Source organism: Panulirus ornatus, chromosome 14, assembly GCF_036320965.1.
Source record: "Panulirus ornatus isolate Po-2019 chromosome 14, ASM3632096v1, whole genome shotgun sequence".
NCBI classification, from domain to species: domain Eukaryota; kingdom Metazoa; phylum Arthropoda; class Malacostraca; order Decapoda; family Palinuridae; genus Panulirus; species Panulirus ornatus.
Window position 1 is genome coordinate 42,855,926 of NC_092237.1, and position 21,258 is coordinate 42,877,183.

The 21,258-nt window shown below is 40.2% G+C and overlaps 1 protein-coding gene across 2 annotated transcripts in view; it reads left to right on the forward strand.

Moving 5' to 3' along the window:
* Ppt2 (palmitoyl-protein thioesterase 2) overlaps positions 1–20,036 on the forward strand; it is a 117,303-nt gene extending 97,267 nt beyond the window's left edge. For both annotated transcript variants that reach the window (XM_071669730.1, XM_071669729.1), the window contains exon 6: positions 18,480–20,036. In XM_071669730.1, coding sequence (XP_071525831.1) covers positions 18,480–18,678 — 199 coding nt within the window. In that variant the 3' untranslated portion in view covers positions 18,679–20,036. The remainder of the gene's footprint in view (positions 1–18,479) is intronic.
* The last annotated feature ends 1,222 nt before the right edge of the window (positions 20,037–21,258 follow it).

Sequence of the window (21,258 nt, forward strand, 5' to 3'; positions counted from 1 at the left end):
GATCCACTCCCAGATATCTAAAACACTTCACTTCCTCCAGTTTTTCTCCATTCAAACTCACCTCCCAATTGACTTGACCCTCAACCCTACTGTACCTAATAACCTTGCTCTTATTCACATTTACTCTTAACTTTCTTCTTCCACACACTTTACCAAACTCAGTCACCAGCTTCTGCAGTTTCTCACATGAATCAGCCACCAGCGCTGTATCATCAGCGAACAAGAACTGACTCACTTCCCAAGCTCTCTCATCCCCAACAGACTTCATACTTGCCCCTCTTTCGAAAACTCTTGCATTCACCTCCCTAACAACCCCATCCATAAACAAATTAAACAACCATGGAGACATCACACACCCCTGCCGCAAACCTACATTCACTGAGAACCAATCACTTTCCTCTCTTCCTTCCATAGATTACCCTAGACGCTTCACATGCCCTGGTTCAATCCATTGACAGCAAGTCGACACCGGTATACCACATCGTTCCAATTCACTCTATTCCGTGCATGCCTTTCACCCTCCTGCATGTTCAGGCCCCGATCGCTCAAAATCCCTTTCACTCCATCCTTCTACCTCCATGGTCTTCTGCTTCTCCTATTCCCTCCACCTCTGACACATCTATCCTCTTTTTGTCGATCTTTCCTCACTCACCCGCTCCACACGTCCAAACCACTTCAACACACCCCCCCCTCCCTCAAACACACTCTCCTTATTTCCACACATCTCCCTAACCCTTTCATTACTTACTCGATGAAACCAAGGAATAAGGCAAAAACCATAAGATACAATTTTAATGTACAAACAGACTTGTAGGAAATACATAATTGATTGGATAATCTTTTATAACATACAATAACTGAGATATTCCATATTAACATTCAAAAAAAAAAAAATGTACAAGAAATTCTAACATACATCCATCAAACCTCCAGACCATAAACGAAAATATGTCAAACAAATACAGTATCTCTACACACAGAACCTCAAAATCTTAACGTACAGGAACAACACACCTTAATATGCTGATATGACATCACGACATGTAAAAGAAAATAGCAGTGCTCTAGTAAGAAAATTAGACTGAAAAAGAAAAACTAAACTGGAAAAATAATATTTGGTTTGGAGAAATGTGCACACAAGAACATACCTTTGTATGAAAAGTTTACAACAAATGACAAGTTGAGCAATATATTAAGATTGTATTATCAATACTGTTAACCATTCCAAGTACATCTTTAATCTAGTTGTACTCTTTCTTACAGTAGTAATTTTCTGTGATCACTGATAGGTGGTATACATAATATTATTATTAATATGTAGTAATTTTACAGCAATACTTTTAAAAAAAATTTATATTTTCCCTTTAGTTATTTGATTTCACTTCCCTGTTCATGAATTTTAATGGAATGGTTTGATTTTTATGTAATGATGAAAGTATAATGGAATTTATCACCACATAAATCAAATGGCTTATATATACCTGTTGTCAAATAAAATTATGAGTTACACAATTTGGAGTACTGAAGAACATTATTATTTTGAAAGATTTCATCAACCATAATTCATGGTTGCGAGGCATGGGTTATGGATAGAGTTGTGCGGAGGAGGGTGGATGTGTTGGAAATGAGATATTTAAGGATATATATATATATATATATATATATATATATATATATATATATATATATATATATATATATATATATTTTTTTTTTTTTGCTTTGTCGCTGTCTCCCGCGTTTGCGAGGTAGCACAAGGAAACAAACGAAAGAAATGGCCCAACCCACCCCCATACACATGTATATACATACGTCCACACGCAAATATACATACCTACACAGCTTTCCATGGTTTACCCCAGACGCTTCACATGCCCTGATTCAGTCCACTGACAGCACGTCAACCCCGGTATACCACATCGATCCAATTCACTCTATTCCTTGCCCTCCTTTCACCCTCCTGCATGTTCAGGTCCATCTTTCCACCTCCAATTTGGTCTCCCACTTCTCGTTCCCTCCACCTCCGACACATATATCCTCTTGGTCAATCTTTCCTCACTCATTCTCTCCATGTGCCCAAACAATTTCAAAACACCCTCTTCTGCTCTCTCAACCACGCTCTTTTTATTTCCACACATCTCTCTTACCCTTACATTACTTACTCGATCAAACCACCTCACACCACACATTGTCCTCAAATATCTCATTTCCAGCACATCCACCCTCCTGCGCACAACTCTATCCATAGCCCACTCCTCGCAACCATACAACATTGTTGGAACCACTATTCCTTCAAACATACCCATTTTTGCTTTCCGAGATAATGTTCTCGACTTCCACACATTCTTCAAGGCTCCCAGGATTTTCGCCCCCTCCCCCACCCTATGATTCACTTCCGCTTCCATGGTTCCATCCGCTGCCATATCCACTCCCAGATATCTAAAACACTTTACTTCCTCCAGTTTTTCTCCATTCAAACTTACCTCCCAAATGACTTGACCCTCAACCCTACTGTACCTAATAACCTTGCTCTTATTCACATTTACTCTTAACTTTCTTCTTTCACACACTTTACCAAACTCAGTCACCAGCTTCTGCAATTTCTCACATGAATCAGCCACCAGCGCTGTATCATCAGCGAACAACAACTGACTCACTTCCCAAACTCTCTCATCCACAACAGACTTCATACTTGCCCCTCTTTCGAAAACTCTTGCATTCACATCCCTAACAACCCCATCCATAAACAAATTAAACAACCATGGAGACATCACGCACCCCTGCCGCAAACCTACATTCACTCAGAACCAATCACTTTACTCTCTTCCTACACGTACACATGCCTTACATCCTCGATAAAAACTTTTCACTGCTTCTAACAACTTGCCTCCCACACCATATATTCTTAATACCTTCCACAGAGCATCTCTATCAACTCTATCATATGCCTTCTCCAGATCCATAAGTGCTATATACAAATCCATTTGCTTTTCTAAGTATTACTCACATACATTCTTCAAAGCAAACACTTGATCCACACATCCTCTACCACTTCTGAAACCACACTGCTCTTCCCCAATCTGATGCTCTGTACATGCCTTCACCCTCTCAATCAATACCCTCCCATATAATTTACCAGGAATACTCAACAAACTTATACCTCTGTAATTTGAGCACTCACTCTTATCCCCTTTGCCTTTGTACAATGGCACTATGCACGCATTCCGCCAATCCTCAGGCACCTCACCATGAGTCATACATACATTAAATAACCTTACCAACCTGTCAACAATACAGTCACCCCCTTTTTTGATAAATTCCACTGCTATACCATCCAAACCTGCTGCCTTGCCGGCTTTCATCTTCCGCAAAGCTTTTACTACCTCTTCTGTGTTTACCAAATCATTTTCCTTAACCCTCTCACTTTGCACACCACCTCGACCAAAACACCCTATATCTGCCACTCTATCATCAAACACATTCAACAAACCTTCAAAATACTCACTCCATCTCCTTCTCACATCACCACTACTTGTTATCACCTCCTCATTTGCGCCCTTCACTGAAGTTCCCATTTGCTCCCTTGTCTTACGCACTTTATTTACCTCCTTCCAAAACATCTTTTTATTCTCCCTAAAATTTAATGATACTCTCTCACCCCAACTCTCATTTGCCCTCTTTTTCACCTCTTGCACCTTTCTCTTGACCTCCTGTCTCTTCCTTTTATACATCTCCCACTCAATTGCATTTTTTCCCTGCAAAAATCGTCCAAATGCCTCTCTCTTCTCTTTCACTAATAATCTTCTTCATCCCACCACTCACTACCCTTTCTAATCAACCCACCTCCCACTCTTCTCATGCCACAAGCATCTTTTGCGCAATCCATCACTGATTCCCTAAATTCATCCCATTCCTCCCCCACTCCCCTTACTTCCATTGTTCTCACCTTTTTGCATTCTGTACTCAGTCTCTCCTGGTACTTCCTCACACAAGTCTCCTTCCCAAGCTCACTTACTCTCACCACAGTCTTCACCCCAACATTCACACTTCTTTTCTGAAAACCCATACAAATCTTCACATTAGCCTCCAGAAGATAATGATCAGACATCCCTCCAGTTGCACCTCTCAGCACATTAACATCCAAAAGTCTCTCTTTCGCGCGCCTGTCAATTAACACATAATCCAATAACGCTCTCTGGCCATCTCTCCTACTTACATACGTACACTTATGTATATCTTTCTTTTTAAACCAGGTATTCCCAATCACCAGTCCTTTTTCAGCACATAAATCTACAAGCTCTTCACCATTTCCATTTACAACACTGAACACCCCATGTATACCAATTATTCCCTCAACTGCCACGTTACTCACATTTGCATTCAAATCACCCATCACTATATATATATATATATATATATATATATATATATATATATATATATAGCTCTCTGTTGTGGAAGAGAGAGCTTGGGAAGTGAGTCAGTTCTTGTTCGCTGATGATACAGCGCTGGTGGCTGATTCATGTAAGAAACTGCAGAAGCTGGTGACTGAGTTTGATAAAGTGTGTGAAAGAAGAAAGTTAAGAGTAAATGTGAATAAGAGCAAGGTTATTAAGTACAGTAGGGTTGAGGGTCAAGTCAATTGGGAGGTAAGTTTGAATGGAGAAAAACTGGAGGAAGTAAAGTGTTTTAGATATCTGGGAGTGGATCTGGCAGCGGATGGAACCATGGAAGCGGAAGTGAATCATAGGGTGGGGGAGGGGGCGAAAATTCTGGGAGCCTTGAAGAATGTTTGGAAGTCAAGAACATTATCTCGGAAAGCAAAAATGGGTATGTTTGAAGGAATAGTGGTTCCAACAATGTTGTATGGTTGCGAGGCGTGGGCTATGGATAGAGTTGTGCGCAGGAGGGTGGATGTGCTGGAAGTGAGATGTTTGAGGACAATATGTGGTGTGAGGTGGTTTGATCGAGTAAGTAATATAAGAGTAAGAGAGATATGTGGAAATAAAAAGAGTGTGGTTGAGAGAGCAGAAGAGGATGTTTTGAAATTGTTTGGTCACATGGAGAGAATGAGTGGGGAAAGATTGACCAAGAGGACATATGTGTCAGAGGTGGAGGGAACGAGGAGAAGGGGGAGACCAAATTGGAGGTGGAAAGATGGAGTGAAAAAGATTTTGAGTGATCGGGGCCTGAACATGCAGGAGGGTGAAAGGCGTGCAAGGAATAGAGTGAATTGGAACGATGTGGTATACCGAGTTCGACGTGCTGTCAATGGATTGAACCAGGGCATGTGAAGCGTCTGGGGTAAACCATGGAAAGTGTGTGGGGCCTGGATGTGGAAAGGGAGCTGTGGTTTTGGTGCATTATTACATGACAGCTAGAGACTGAGTGTGAACGAATGGGGCCTTTTGTGTCTTTCCTAGCGCTACCTCGCACACATGAGGGGGGGGATCGGGTTGTTATTCCATGTGTGGCGAGGTGGTGCTGGGAACAAATAAGGACAGACAGTATGAATTATGTACATGTGTATATATGTATATGTCTGTGTGTGTATATATATGTGTACATTGAGATGTATAGGTATGTATATTTGCGTGTGTGGACGTGTATGTATATACATGTGTATGTGGGCGGGTTGGGCCATTCTTTCGTCTGTTTCCTTGCGCTACCTCGCTAACGCTGGGAGACAGCGACAAAGTAAAATAAATAAAGAATAAAAAAATATATATATATATATATATATGTGTGTGTGTATGTATGTAGCATTGTATATAGCATTTATGGATCTGGAGAAGGCATATGATAAGAGTTGATAGAGATGCTCTGTGGAAGGTATTAAGAATATATGGTGTGGGAGGCAAGTTGCTAGAAGCAGTGAAAATTTTTTATTGAGGATGTAAGGCATGTGTGCAGGTAGGAAGAGAGGAAAGTGATTGGTTCGCAGTGAATGTCAGTTTGCGGCAGGGGTGCGTTATGTCTCCATGGTTGTTTAATTTGTTTATGGATGAGGTTGTTAGGGAGGTGAATGAGAGAGTTTTGGAGAGGGGCAAATATGCAGTCCGTTGTGGATGAGAGGGCTTAGGAAGTGAGTCAGTTGTTGTTCGCTGATGATACAGCACTGGTGGCTGATTCGGGTGAGAAATTGCAGAAGTTGGTGACTAAGTTTAGTAAAGTGTGTGAAAGAAGAAAGCTGAGAGTAAATGTGAATAAAAGTAAGGTTATTAGATTCAGTACGGTTGAGGTACAAGTCAATTGCGAGGTAAGTTTGATTGGAGAAAAACTGGAGGAAGTAAAGTGTTTTTGATATCTGGGAGTGGATTTGGTAGCTGATGGAACCATGGAAGCATAAGTGAGTCACAGGGTGGGTGAGGGGGTGAAAGTTCTGGGAGTGTTGAAAAATGTGTGGAAGGCGAAAACATTATCTCAGAAAGCAAAAATGGGTATGTTTGAAGGAATAGTGGTTCCAACAATGTTATATGGTTGCGAGGCATGGGCTATAGATAGGGTTGTGCGGAGGAGGGTGGATGTGTTGGAAATGAGATGTTTAAGGATATATATATATATATATATATATATATATATATATATATATATATATATATATATATATATAATAATAATAATAATAATAAATTATAATAAATTATGATAATAATAAATATATATATATATATATTCATTTATATTTATCATACTTTGTTGCTGTTTCCCGTGTTAGCGAGGTAGCGCAAGGAAATAGACGAAAGAATGGGCCAACCCACCCACATACACATGTATATACATACACGTCCACACACGCACATATACATACCTATTTATCTTAATGTATACATATATATACACACACAGACATGTACACATATACACATGTACATAATTCATACTGTCTGCCCTGATTCATTCCGTCACCACCCCGCCACACATGAAATAACAGCCATCTCCCCCCGCATGTGCGTGAGGTAGCACAAAGAAAAGACAACAAAGGCCACATTCGTTCACACTCAGTCTCTAGCTGTCATGTACAATGCACTGAAACCATGCATCCCTTTCCACATCCAGGCCCCATAAAACTTTCCATGGTTTACCCCAGATGCTTCACATGCCGTGGTTCAGTCCATTTACAGCACGTCGACCCCGGTATACCACATCGTTCCAAGTCACTCTATTCCTTGCACGCCATTCACCCTCCTGCATGTTCAGGCCCTGATCACTCAAAATCTTTTTCACTCCATCTTTCCACCTCCAATTTGGTCTCCCACTTCTCCTCATTCCCTCCACCTCTGACACATATATCCTCTTTGTCGATCTTTCCTCACTCTCTCTCTCCACTTGACCAAACCATTTCAAAATACCCTCTTCTGCTCTCTCAACCACACTCTTTTTATTACCACACATCTCTTGTACCCTATTATTACTTACTCGATGAAACCCTCACACCACATATTGTCCTCAAACATCTAATTTCCATCACATCCACCCTTCTCCACACAACTCTATCTATAGCCCATGCCGCGCAACCATATATCATTGTTGGAACCACTATTCCTTCAAACATACCCATTTTTGCTTTCCAAGATAACGTTTTCGACTTCCACACATTCTTCAATGCTCCCAGAACTTTCACCCCCTCCCCCAGCCTATGATTCATTTCTGCTTCCATAGTTTCATCTGCTGCCAAATCCACTCCCAGATATCTAAAATACTTCACTTCCTCCAGTTTTTCTCCATTCAAACTTACCTCCCAATTGCCATGTCCCTCAACCCTACTTTACTTAATAACCTTGCTCTTATTCACATTTACTCTCAGCTTCCTTCTTTCACACACTTTACCAAAGTCAGTCACCAGCTTCTGCAGTTTCTCACCCAAATTAGCTGCCAGCGCTGTATCATCAGCGAACAACAGCTGAGTCACTTCCCAAGCTCTCTCATCTACAACAGACTGCATACTTGCCCCTCTTTCCAAAACTCTTGCATTCACCTTCCTAACAACCCCATCCATAAACAAATTAAACAACCATGGAGACATCACACACCCCTGCTGCAAACCAACATTCACTGACAACCACTCACTTTACTCTCTTCCTACACGTACACATGCCTTACGTCCTCGATAAAAACTTTTCACTGTTTCTAACAACTTGCCTCCCACACCATATATTCTTAATACCTTCCACAGAGCATCTCTATCAACTCTATCATGTACCTTCTCCAGATCCATAAATGCTACATACAAATCCATTTGCTTTTCTAAGTATTTCTCACTTACATTCTTCAAAGCAAACACCTGATCCACACATCCTCTACCACTTCTGAAACCACACTGCTCTTCCCCAATCTGATGCTCCGTACATGCCATCACCCTCTCAATCAATACCCTCCCATATAATTTCCCAGGAATACTCAACAAACTTCTTCTTTCTTTTTCAAACTATTCGCCATTTCCCGCATTAGCGAGGTAGCGTTAAGAACAGAGGACTGGGCCTTTGAGGGAATACCCTCACCTGGCGCAATTCTCTGTTCCCTCTTTTGGAAAATTAAAAAAAAAAACGAGAGGGGAGGATTTCCAGCCCCCCACTCCCTCCCCTTTTAGTCGCCTTCTACGACACGCAGGGAATACGTGGGAAGTATTCTTTCTCCCCTATCCCCAGGGGATGACAAACAAACTTATACCTCTGTAATTTGAGCACTCGCTTTTATCTCTTTTGCCTTCGTTCAATGGCACTATGTAAGCATCCCGCCAATCCTCAGGTGCCTCAGTCAACAATACAGTCACCCCCTTTTTTAACAAATTCCACTGCAATACCATCCAAACTCGCTGCCTTGCTGGCTTTCATCTTTGGCAAAGCTTTTCCTACCTCTTCTCTATTTACCAAATCATTCTCCCTAAACCTCTCACTTTGCACACCACCTCGACCAAAACTTCCTATATCTGCAACACTGTCATCAGACACATTCAACAAACCTTCAAAATACTCACTCCATCTCCTTCTCACATCACCATTACTTTCTCTTGACCTCCTGCCTCTTTCTTTTATACATCTCCCAGTCATTTATATTACTGTACTTCCTTGCAAAAATTGTCCAAATGCCTCTCTCTTCTCTTTCACTTGTAATCTTAACTGCTTCATCCCACCACTCACTACCCTTTCAAATCTGCCCACCTCCCACGCTTCTCATGCCACAAGCATCTTTTGCGCAAGCCATCACTGCTTCCATAAATACATCCCATTCCTCCCCCACTCCCCTTACGCCCTTTGTTCTCACCTTTTTCCATTCTATACTCAGTCCCTCCTGGTACTTCCTCATTCAAGTCTCCTTCCCAGCCTCACTTACTCTCACCATTCTCTTCACCCCAACATTCTGTCTTCATTTCTGAAAACCTCTACAAATCTATTATACTTTGTCGATGTCTTCTGCGTTAGCAAGGTAGTACAAGGAAACATACGAAAGATTGGCCCAACCCACCCACATACAGATGTATATACATACACGTCCACACACGCACACATACATACCTATACATCTCAATGTATACATATATATATACACGCACTGACATATACATATATACACGTGTACATGATTGATACGGTCTGCCCTTATTCATTCCTGTTGCCATTCCGCAGCACATGAAATAAAAAAAAAAACCCTCCCCCTGCATATGCGTGAGGTAGCACTAGGAAAAGACAACACAGGCCACATTCGTTCACACTCAGTCTCTAGCTGTCATGTATAATGTTATGAAATCACAGCTCCCTTTCCACATCCAGGCCCACAAAACTTTCCGTGGTTTACCCCAGATGCTTCACATACCCTGGTTCAAACCATTGACAGCATGTCAACCCCAGAATACCACATCATTCCAATTCACTCTATTCCTTGCACACCTTTCACCCTCCTGCATGTTCAGGCCCCTTTCACTCAAAATCTTTTTCACTCCATCTTTCCACCTCCAATTTGGTCTCCCACTTCTCCTCGTTCCCTTCACCTTTGCCACATATATCCTCTTTGGCAATCTTTCCTCTCTCATTCTCTCCATGTGACCAAACCAATTCCAAACACCCTCTTCTGCTCTCTCAACCACACGTTTTTTATTATCACACATCTCTCTTACCCTATTAATACTTACTCGATCAAACCACCTTACACCACTTATTGTCCTGAAACATTTCATTTCCAACACATCCTTCCCGTTCCATGCAACTCTATCTATAGCACATGCCTTGCAACCATATTACATTGTTGGAATTACTATTCCTTCAAACATACCCATTTTTGCTTTCCAAGATAATGTTCTCGCCTACCACACATTTTTCAACTCTCCCAGAACTTTGCCTTTCTAAGTATTTCTCACATACATTCTTCAAAGCAAACACCTGATCCACACATCCTCTACCCCTTCTGAAACCACACTGCTCTTCCCCAATCTGATGCTCTGTACATGCCTCACCCTCTCAATCAATACCCTTCCATATAATTTCCCAGGAATACTCAACAAACTTTTACCTCTGTAATTTGAGCACTCACCTTTATCCCCTTTACCTTTGTACAGTGGCACTATGCATGCATTCCACCAATCCTCAGGCACCTCACCATGAGTCATTTTTTTTTTTTCTTTTGCTTTGTCGCTGTCTCCCGCGTTTGCGAGGTAGCGCAAGGAAACAGACGAAAGAAATGGCCCAACCCACCCCCATACACATGTATATACATACGTCCACACACACAAATATACATACCTACACAGCTTTCCATGGTTTACCCCAGACGCTTCACATGCCCTGATTCAATCCACTGACAGCACGTCAACCCCGGTATACCACATCGATCCAATTCACTCTATTCCTTGACCTCCTTTCACGCTCCTGCATGTTCAGGCCCTGATCACACACCCTTCACCCTCTCAATCAATACCCTCCCATATAATTTACCAGGAATACTCAACAAACTTATACCTCTGTAATTTGAGCACTCACTCTTATCCCTTTTGCCTTTGTACAATGGCACTATGCACGCATTCCGCCAATCCTCAGGCACCTCACCATGAGTCATACATACATTAAATAACCTTACCAACCAGTCAATGATACAGTCACCCCCTTTTTTAATAAATTCCATTGCAATACCATCCAAACCTGCTGCCTTGCCGGCTTTCATCTTCCGCAAAGCTTTTACTACCTCTTCTCTGTTTAGCAAATCATTTTCCCTAACCCTCTCACTTTGCACACCACCTCGACCAAAACACCCTATATCTGCCACTCTATCATCAAACACATTCAACAAACCTTCAAAATACTCACTCCATCTCCTTCTCACATCACCACTACTTGTTTTCACCTCCCCATTTGCGCCCTTCACTGAAGTTCCCATTTGCTCCCTTGTCTTACGCACTTTATTTACCTCCTTCCAGAACATCTTTTTATTCTCCCTAAAATTTAATGATACTCTCTCACCCCAACTCTCATTTGCCCTCTTTTTCACCTCTTGCACCTTTCTCTTGACCTCCTGTCTCTTTCTTTTATACATCTCCCACTCATTTGCATTTTTTCCCTGCAAAAATCGTCCAAATGCCTCTCTCTTCTCTTTCACTAATAATCTTATTTCTTCATCCCGCCACTCACTACCCTTTCTAATCAACCCACCTCCCACTCTTCTCATGCCACAAGCATCGTTTGCGCAATCCATCACTGATTCCCTAAATACATCCCATTCCTCCCCCACTCCCCTTACTTCCATTGTTCTCACCTTTTTCCATTCTGTACTCAGTCTCTCCTGGTACTTCTTCACACAAGTCTCCTTCCCAAGCTCACGTACTCTCACCACCCTCTTCACCCCAACATTCACTCTTCTTTTCTGAAAACCCATACAAATCTTCACCTTAGCCTCCACAAGATAATGATCAGACATCCCTCCAGTTGCACCTCTCAGCACATTAACATCCAAAAGTCTCTCTTTCGCGCGCCTGCCAATTAACACGTAATCCAATAACGCTCTCTGGCCATCTCTCCTACTTACATACGTATACTTATGTATATGAGTCATACGTACATTAAATATCCTTACCAACCAGTCAACAACACAGTCACCCCCTTTTTTTGATAATTTCCACTGCAATACCATCCAAACTCGCTGCCTTGCCAGCTTTCGTCTTACGCAAAGCTTTTGCTACGTCTTCTCTGTTTACCAAACCCTCTCACTTTACACACCACCTCGACCAAAACACCCTATGTCTGCCACTCTATCATCAGACACATTCAACAAATCTTCAAAATACTCACTCCATCTCCTTCTTACATCACCACTACTTGTTATCACCTCCCCTTCCACCTCCATCCTTCCACCTCCAATTTGGTTTCCTTCTCCTTTTTCCATCCGCCTCTGATTCATACATCCTCTTTGTCAATCTTTCCTTGCTCATTCTCTCCATGTGTCCAAACCACTTCAACACTCCCTCTTCTGCTCTCTCAACCACACTCTTTTTATTGCCACACATCTCTCTTACCCTTTCATAATTTACTCGATCAAACCACCTCATACCACATATTACCCTCATACATTTCATTTCCAACATATCCACCCTCCTCAGCACAACCTAATCTATAGGCCATGCCTCGCAATCATATAACATTGTTGGAATCACTGTTCCCTGAAAGATACCCATTTTTGCTCTCTAAGATATTTACTTTAGTCTGTGGCATGAGTGTTTGATTTCACCATGAATGTTTGATTTTTTATGGTTAGGGTAGTGAAGGAAGTAAATCCAGTGCTTTCAAATGCTGATGACTTAAAGCTTTATTCATCCACATCCTTTATTTCTGCTCCCTCTTCTCTCACTCAATCTGCATCTCGTTTTGATACAGCTTCCTTAATAAACTCAGATATCTTGGATAGGATATTTCAGTGGGGTAGACAAAATCTAGTTAAGTTTAATGCCTCCTAGCCCCAATTTTTAGCCATCTCTGTCAAAAACTCTGTAAAACTATCGTTTCTCCATTGACAGTTCTGTAATTTCACCTCGACTCAATGAACATACTTGGTATTACTGTAACATCCACTCTTTCTTGGAAACCCCACATTACAGGAATAGCTAAGTCTGCCTCTAAGAAATTGGGTGTCCTATTTAGATGTTTAGATTTCTCTTTTGAACGGATGCTAAACAGTTGCTCTTAAATATTTGTACAAGGGATTGATTTGCCCTTGTATGGAGAACTGCTCGTACATTTAGGGTGGTTCTAGCTCTGTATCCTTACTTGACAGTCGAGTTGAATGTGATCTGAGTTATAAATTGAGCCAAGCTAACTTCCAAAGTTGACCCCCTTGCCCTATGCTGCAATGGTGGTTTACTTTCCCTCTTCTGTGGGCATTACTCTAGTTTTTGCTTCTGAGAGCTGGCTGCTTGTGTGCCCCCACCACTTGCTAGACCATGCAGTACTCAGCAAGCTGCTGCGTCACATGATTTTTGTGTAGCCATTTTGATCCCTGCTTCTTTCCCTACACATCAAAGCTTCGGAACTTTTTACCCTCTTGTGCCTATCCCAATACCTATGACCTAGCACATTTCAAAAGACAGGTCTTTCATGTCCTCAAAAATTTTATGAGCACTTTCCCTTGTCTTTTCTTTTTCAACTTTGTAGTTTTCTCTTTATTTCAATTAAGGCTCAGCCTTGATGTGGACTTTTGTCTTTGTAGCCTTAAACATTTTTTTTTTTGTTTTTTTTGCTTTGTCGCTGTCTCCCGCGTTTGCGAGGTAGTGCAAGGAAACAGACGAAAGAAATGGCCCAACCCACTCCCATACACATGTATATACATACATGTCCACACACACAAATATACATACCTATACAGCTTTCCATGGTTTACCCAAACGCTTCACATGCCCTGATTCAATCCACTGACAGCACGTCAACCCCGGTATACCACATCGATCCAATTCACTCTATTCCTTGCCCTCCTTTCACCCTCCTGCATGTTCAGGCCCCGATCACACAAAATCTTTTTCACTCCATCTTTCCACCTCCAATTTGGTCTCCCACTTCTCCTCGTTCCCTCCACCTCCGACAAATATATCCTCTTGGTCAATCTTTCCTCACTCATTCTCTCCATGTGCCCAAACCATTTCAAAACACCCTCTTCTGCTCTCTCAACCACGCTCTTTTTATTTCCACACATCTCTCTTACCCTTACGTTACTTACTCGATCAAACCACCTCACACCACATATTGTCCTCAAACATCTCATTCCAGGACATCCACCCTCCTGCGCACAACTCTATCCATAGCCCACGCCTCACAACCATACAACATTGTTGGAACCACTATTCTTTCAAACATAGCCATTTTTGCTTTCCAAGATAATGTTCTCGACTTCCACACATTCTTCAAGGCTCCCAGGATTTTCGCCCCCTCCCCCTCCCTATGATCCACTTCTGCTTCCATGGTTCCATCTGCTGCCAGATCCACTCCCAGATATCTAAAACACTTTAATTCCTCCAATTTTTCTCCATTCAAACTTACCTCCCAATTAACTTGACCCTCAACCCTACTGTACCTAATAACCTTGCTTTTATTCACATTTACTCTTAACTTTCTTCTTTCACACACTTTACCAAACTCAGTCACAAGCTTCCACAGTTTCTCACATGAATCAGCCACCAGCGCTGTATCATGAGCAAACAACAACTGACTCACTTCCCAAGCTCTCTCATCCACAACAGACTTCATACTTGCCCCTCTTTCCAAAACTCTTGCATTCACCTCCCTAACAACCCCATCCATAAACAAATTAAACAACCATGGAGACATCACACACCCCTGCCGCAAACCTACATTCACTGAGAACCAATCACTTTCCTCTCTTCCTATATATATATATATATATATATATATATATATATATATATATATTTTTTTTTTTTTTTTTGTCGCTGTCTCCCGTGTTTGCGAGGTAGCGCAAGGAAACATGAAAAAATGAAAATAGAAGAGTCTTGGAAAGAAGAGCAAGTTTGCATTCTGAAGGAGGTTAGGGACCCTGGGAAGTGAAGGCTCACGCTAGGCTTCTGCTTATGTATGAGTGTAACCAAGATGAAAAGAAAGGAGAGATTGGAAGTATGTTTGAGCCTGTATGTTCTAGGTCTGAGTAAAACAAAAGTCAAGGTTAAGGGGGAATAATGGTTTGGGAATGTCTCAAGGGTAAAGTCAAGTTTAGTGAGAGGGGGGAGAGTTAAGGAAGGGGTAACAATACTACTTAGTGGAAACATGTGAAAGACCATAAGGAAGTGAGCTCCAGAATGATGTGGGTAAATGTAAAATTGAATTACAAGAAATGGGGGATTAGTGGTGCTTATGCATCTGTCTGCAAGAAGACACATGATGAGAGGCAATTGTTTTGGGAGCAAATAAGTGAGTGTGTCAGCAGTTTTGATGCAAGATATTAGGTAGTAATGGTAGATGATTTAAATGTAAAATGGGGAATGTGGTAGTTGAGGTATTCAGTAAAGTGAATGGAAATGGTAAACAGCTTGTTGAGGTGTGTGTTGAAAAAGGACTGATGATTGGGAATACTATACTTGGTTTAAAAAGGACATACGCATGTATATATGGGTAAGTAGGGAAGATGGTAAGTGGTTATTATTGGATACTAATTGATGTGTGCAAAAAGAGACTCTTTGATGTGACTGTGCTAAGAGGAGCAGCTGGTTGATGTATGATCATTACTTGTTGGAGGTGAGGGTGAAGATTTTTAGAGTGTTTTGGAAAAGAGGAAATAATGTGGGTGAGAAGGGAATGGTGAAAGTAAATAAGTTTGGAAAAGAGACGTGCAAATAAACACCAAGAGAGATTGAGTGAAGAACAGAAAAAGGTGAAAGTAAACAGAGCTGGATGAGTGGATGAGGAATGGGAGATATCTAGGGAAGCAGTGGTGACATGTGCAAGAGAAGTGTGTGGCATGTATATGAAATAGGAATTGGATAGGTGGGAAAGGTTAGTAAGTGGTGGGAAGACAAAGCAGAGTTGCAAGTGAAAGAGAAAAGAGAGGTGTGTGGGTGGTATTTATAGGGAAGGAAAGCAATTGAGTCTGGTGTACAAGAGGTAAAGAGAAAGGTGCAGGGGCTGAAAAAGAGGGCAGATGAGAGTTGGATAATGAATATCAGCAAACTTCAGGGAGTCTGAGATGTTTTGGAAGATTAAAGTATGAAATAAACAAAAGAACAAGTGGGAACTTTGGGGCAAATGTGTAAGTAGTAACAGGCAGAAATGAAGTAGAGAGGAGAGAAGGAGTAAGTTTCGAACGATTGATAAATGTGTTAGATGTTAGGGTGGCAAATATTGGATGTCTTGGATGTGGAAGTATGTAAAGTGAGAGAGTCATGGAAAGTGTTTTGGTGAAAAGAGAAGACTTTTTCAAGGCTTCATGTATGATAAAGTGTGGTAAAGTAGCTGGAGTGAACAGAACTGCAGTTGAATTTCTTAAGAAAAGGGGTGATGGCTTTGTTGATTGGTTAGGTGGATTTTCAGTGTATGTATGGTTCACAATGTGGTTGTACTTGGGGATTGGCAGAATGCATGTATAGTGTCACTGTATGAAGGCGAGGGAAACAAAAGTGAGTGTTCAAATTACAGAGGTATAAGTTTGTTGAATGTACTGATAAGTTGTATCGGAGATTGGTGATTGAAAGGTTGTTACTTGAAGAAACAAAAAGACCTATATGTGACATTTATGGATCTAGTGAAAGCATATCATACAGTTGATAGAGATGTGCTGTGGAAGGTGTTCAGAATATATGTTACAGAAGGAAAGTTGCTAGATAGGGTGAGGGGTTTTTGGGGTGAGAGTAAAATGTGTGTGCGAGTGGGAAGAGAGGAGGATGAGTGGTTCTAGGCGAAGTGGGTTTTCAGCAGAGGTGTATCATATCACCATGGCAATTTAATTTGTATATGGTTGGAATGGTAAGGGAGGTAAATGCTAGGGTCTGTAAGAGAGGAGCAGGTACACAGTCTGTTAGGGTGGGGGACCCTGGGAAATGAGTTATTATTGTTTGCTTGATGACACAGTACTGGTGGCAGATTCACCTGAGAAACTGCAGAAGTTAGTATCTGAGTTTGAGAGTGTGTGAAAGGATAAAGTTGAGAGTGAAGGTCACTGAATGTAAGATTAATAGATTTTGGAGTAAAGATAGAAAGGTTATTTGGAATGTGCATTTGATTGGAGAGAACTTGGAGAAAAAGGAGTGTTTTGGGTACCTGAGTGTGGATATGGTACAAAGATGGAACCACAGGACCTTAAGTGAACTGTAGGGTGACCTTAAGTGAACTGTAGGGTGTGTGAGGGGGGGAAAGGCCCTTGGTGCACTGAGCAGTGTATGGAAAGAAAGGTTACTGTCTTTAAAGGCAAGATAGGTATGTTTGTTGGTATAACAGAGATCTGATGAAAGTTTTCTGGTTATGTGATGGTGGCTTGAGGTGGTGTTAGTCTTGGCTATAACCATTTCCTTTTTACCCTTTGGTTTCTAAATTTCAATGTAATATGAAAACATTCATCTCATATACTATGTTATTTGTTTCAAGTTTCAAGCTAGCCTGGAACCATTTCCCCTTAAGCAGAAAATTCCAAAATCTAGCAACCCCACAGTCCCAAGTTTTCAAGTTATGGGATCACATACTTGAAGTAGCTATAGAAATAGCCATATTACAAACCATTCTTGTAAAACTTCATCAAGAGAGCATCAAAAGAGAGTATTGCATGAACCATTTGTTTGTGCTCCCTGGAACCTTGAAACTTCATTCAATGAAGATTATCTCCATATGGATTAAGAAATTCTTCATTGGCTTAACCTGTTGTAAATTGAATCACATGATGTGGGGAACATGACCTCTACTTTAGCCTTCCTCAGAAGTGTATCATTGAAGTAAATCAAGAAAAGCACCTCTGCCAACTATGTCAGAGACTGTGGACCTACTTTGTGTTGCTTTGTAAATTCCTCTTCTGGGATAAAGACTCTATTGTGCCTCTGAATCATCATTGGCAGTTTATATTTTCACTTTTAGGTTTAATTCTTATTTGAAAGTTTTTCTAAATCCTCCCTCCTTATGGGTGTATTCTGTCTTGCTCTTGGAACAGAAATATAAGTTTTGGAGGTTTGAACACTGTTTTATGAGCATTTTTTCATAGTTTTCTTACCCTGCCCTACACTCCCCTTTCTTTTTTCAGACAATCTTTCTGTTTACCATGTTCACTTTGCTGTTGACACTCAAGAATTTTGAATTTTATGAATTCTCAGCAGCTGAGTCTGTAAGGAAGACCAGTACTTTCTCATCAGAAATACTGATGGTTGAAAGTTTCTATCCCTAATTTTCCTAGAAACGTCCCATATATTGTCTCTCATGTTCACAGGACACTGTCTTGAAGGGAAAAGGATTCCTAACCTTTGAAAACTACATTTTTCTAGTTTCTGATATGAATAGCTTTTCTTTCTTTTCTTACAGCCACTTTGGATATTATGATAAGGAGGAAAATGTGACAGAGATGAGGGATCAACTTTTCTATCGTTATGATTTGTTTGGCCTACGAACTCTTGACAAAGCAGGGAAGATTAAGATCTATGAAGTTCCTGGGGTTTATCATACAGACTGGCACCACAACATATCAGTCATCAAGAACTGTATACTGCCATGGTTAGATTAAACATTCTAGTCTTCATTTCAAGATACCCTACCTGTTGATATGTGATAGAGTGTGTTCGACTAATTTTGTCTGTTTTTTTTATATGACTATTTGCCTTCAACTCAGCATATGTATCCCCCTTCAGTTGCAGAACTGTAGCTGGCCATCCATAATAATAATTATTTTATGTGTATGATATTATCCAAGTTTCAGGTGATTAAACTTTCTTGCATTATTATGTGATTATCTGCTTTCATCTTATTTCTTTTTCAAGGTATCTTGCTGAATTTTGACCTTAATAGTATTTACCAGTAAATGCCTAAGTGAGAGAAATTTTTAGATTTATATTAGACATGAAATCACAGATTTTAAGATGAGTGTAGGTATAACTTTTTGGGAATTATTAATTCTTAGAAAGTTTTCTTTTGAATGCATTTATAATATCTTAATTTAATCTTAGTATATGAAATGATTTTAAACTTTCACTGCTCTGCACATCATGAGATGCTTTGTCGAGCACACTGCTTTTCATATCGTACAATCCTTTAATAACTCCACCCACAGATGAAATGAAAGCAGATTTTTCATTCTACCAGTTACCCTTAGATGTCACTAGCACCCTCCTACAACAGTTGGTAAAAATATGGAGAAATATCATCATAGGAATTGCACATACATCATCTTGGCCTGATACCACACATACAAGAATAGAATATTTCTAGGCATTTATTAACAATAGAACTATGAAAATTAGTGAAATTAATAAAGATTCTAAGTGTTTTACTTATATTAGCTTTATTGTGGCTTTCAGGAATTCCATTATAGTCATATGAAATGGTTAATTACCAACTCATTTAGGTGGCAATCACTGCGGTTAACAAACAATCATGAAGGTATCTATGCATGGCCACCACCTCATGGTATCTTGTTTAAGCAGCCACACTCTCTTACAGCTAATAAAACACCAAGAAGTGATGAAATTTTAGTTGATTATAGATTAATGAAACATTTACTGGAGTACTATTGCTTATGAATTTGGTGATGATAAAATTATTTTACAATTTACCCCTGTAAATAACAGAAGTTTTGCCTTTGTATATATTATGTATGTGAGGTTTTCTTGGTATGTACAGTGTATGTATGCCTGAAAAGATACCACAAAGTGTGTACTGTTCTTTGTTTGTTGTATATAAGTACACACATTTATTCTTACCCTACACAAAACATCAAAAAGTTATGAAAATTTGGTTTGGAAATTATGGAACATTTATTATAGTATTATTGCTTATACTTTTGGTGATCAGGAAATCGTTTGTTCATTTACTCATTTAAATGAAGTTCTGTGTGTAAAAATATATAAATTGTAGATAATCCGTAAATAGTGTGTATTTGTAATTACCTATTTGTACTGTATTTGTGTTTTACACAAATGGGGCCCCATCTCTTGAGCTTTCTCTATCAAATAATCTTTTGAACTTCTGTATGCTGTCTGTCTCATTCACATTATTCCATTTATCCACCACTCTTAAATTGTAGAAGAACTTCTGTACATTTTTTAATCAAGTTGCTTGGTTAATTTCATGTTTTGTCCTCTGGTTCTGTCCTTACATCCTTCAATGAATGATTCACTTTGTACACTGTGGATTATTTTAAGAACTTAAAGGCCGTGATCAGATCACCCTTTACTCTTCACTCTTCCATGGTGGGCAGATTTAAGGCCTCAAACATTTCCATGTAGTTCACTTCTCTATTCTGATACCATCTTTGTTGCCCTCCTCTGAATCTTCTTTATTAGCCCATTTTGCTTGTTGGGTTTTGTAACCAAAACTGAGATGCTTATTTAGTTTTGGATATGTGTAGGAGATGGAAAGCTTGCTGAATATTTCCTCATCCATGAACTTGAATGCAGTTGGTCTCTTTCTTTGCTCTCCTAAGGTGGAATTCTGGCAACATTTTTGGAAGAGTGTCAACTCCTAAGTCTCTCTCACACAGATTCTTTCAGCTTGTATCCTGTCAGACACTTTTCATATCAAGGCTTCTTTTGTCGTGACCCATCCTCATTACTTTACATTATTAAGTTTGTGTATCATCAGCCATATATCAGACCAACTGTTGAATCTGTTTAGTTCTCCTTGAAAGTTACTGCAATCCTGATCCTCCTCACTTTTAACTTCCTCATGACCTGTGTATCACCTACAAACACACAGAGGTAGGAGTCCTAACAAGTCATTCACATTGATCTAGAAAAGTGATGGTCTCAGAACAGAATCCTGTGGCCATCCACTGATGACCTCAGCCCATTTCAAGAAGACTCTTCTGACATGTATCATGTGTTTCCTTCCACTAAGATAATCTTTTATCCATCAAAGGAGTATATATCTTATTTCTGCTTGGTGATCTAGTTTCTTAATCAGCTTCCCACGAAGTACATTGGTGGATGTTCTCTGGCAATTCAGATACAAACATTCCATCATGTAGAATATTTTAAATGATTTCTGGCAGTTCAGATGCATACAATGTCTACATTTCTCTTTTGTCTGAAACAGAGCTCACTTTCTTGTAGAAGTCTGAGTGATTCATTATACACAACCTCCTTTTCCT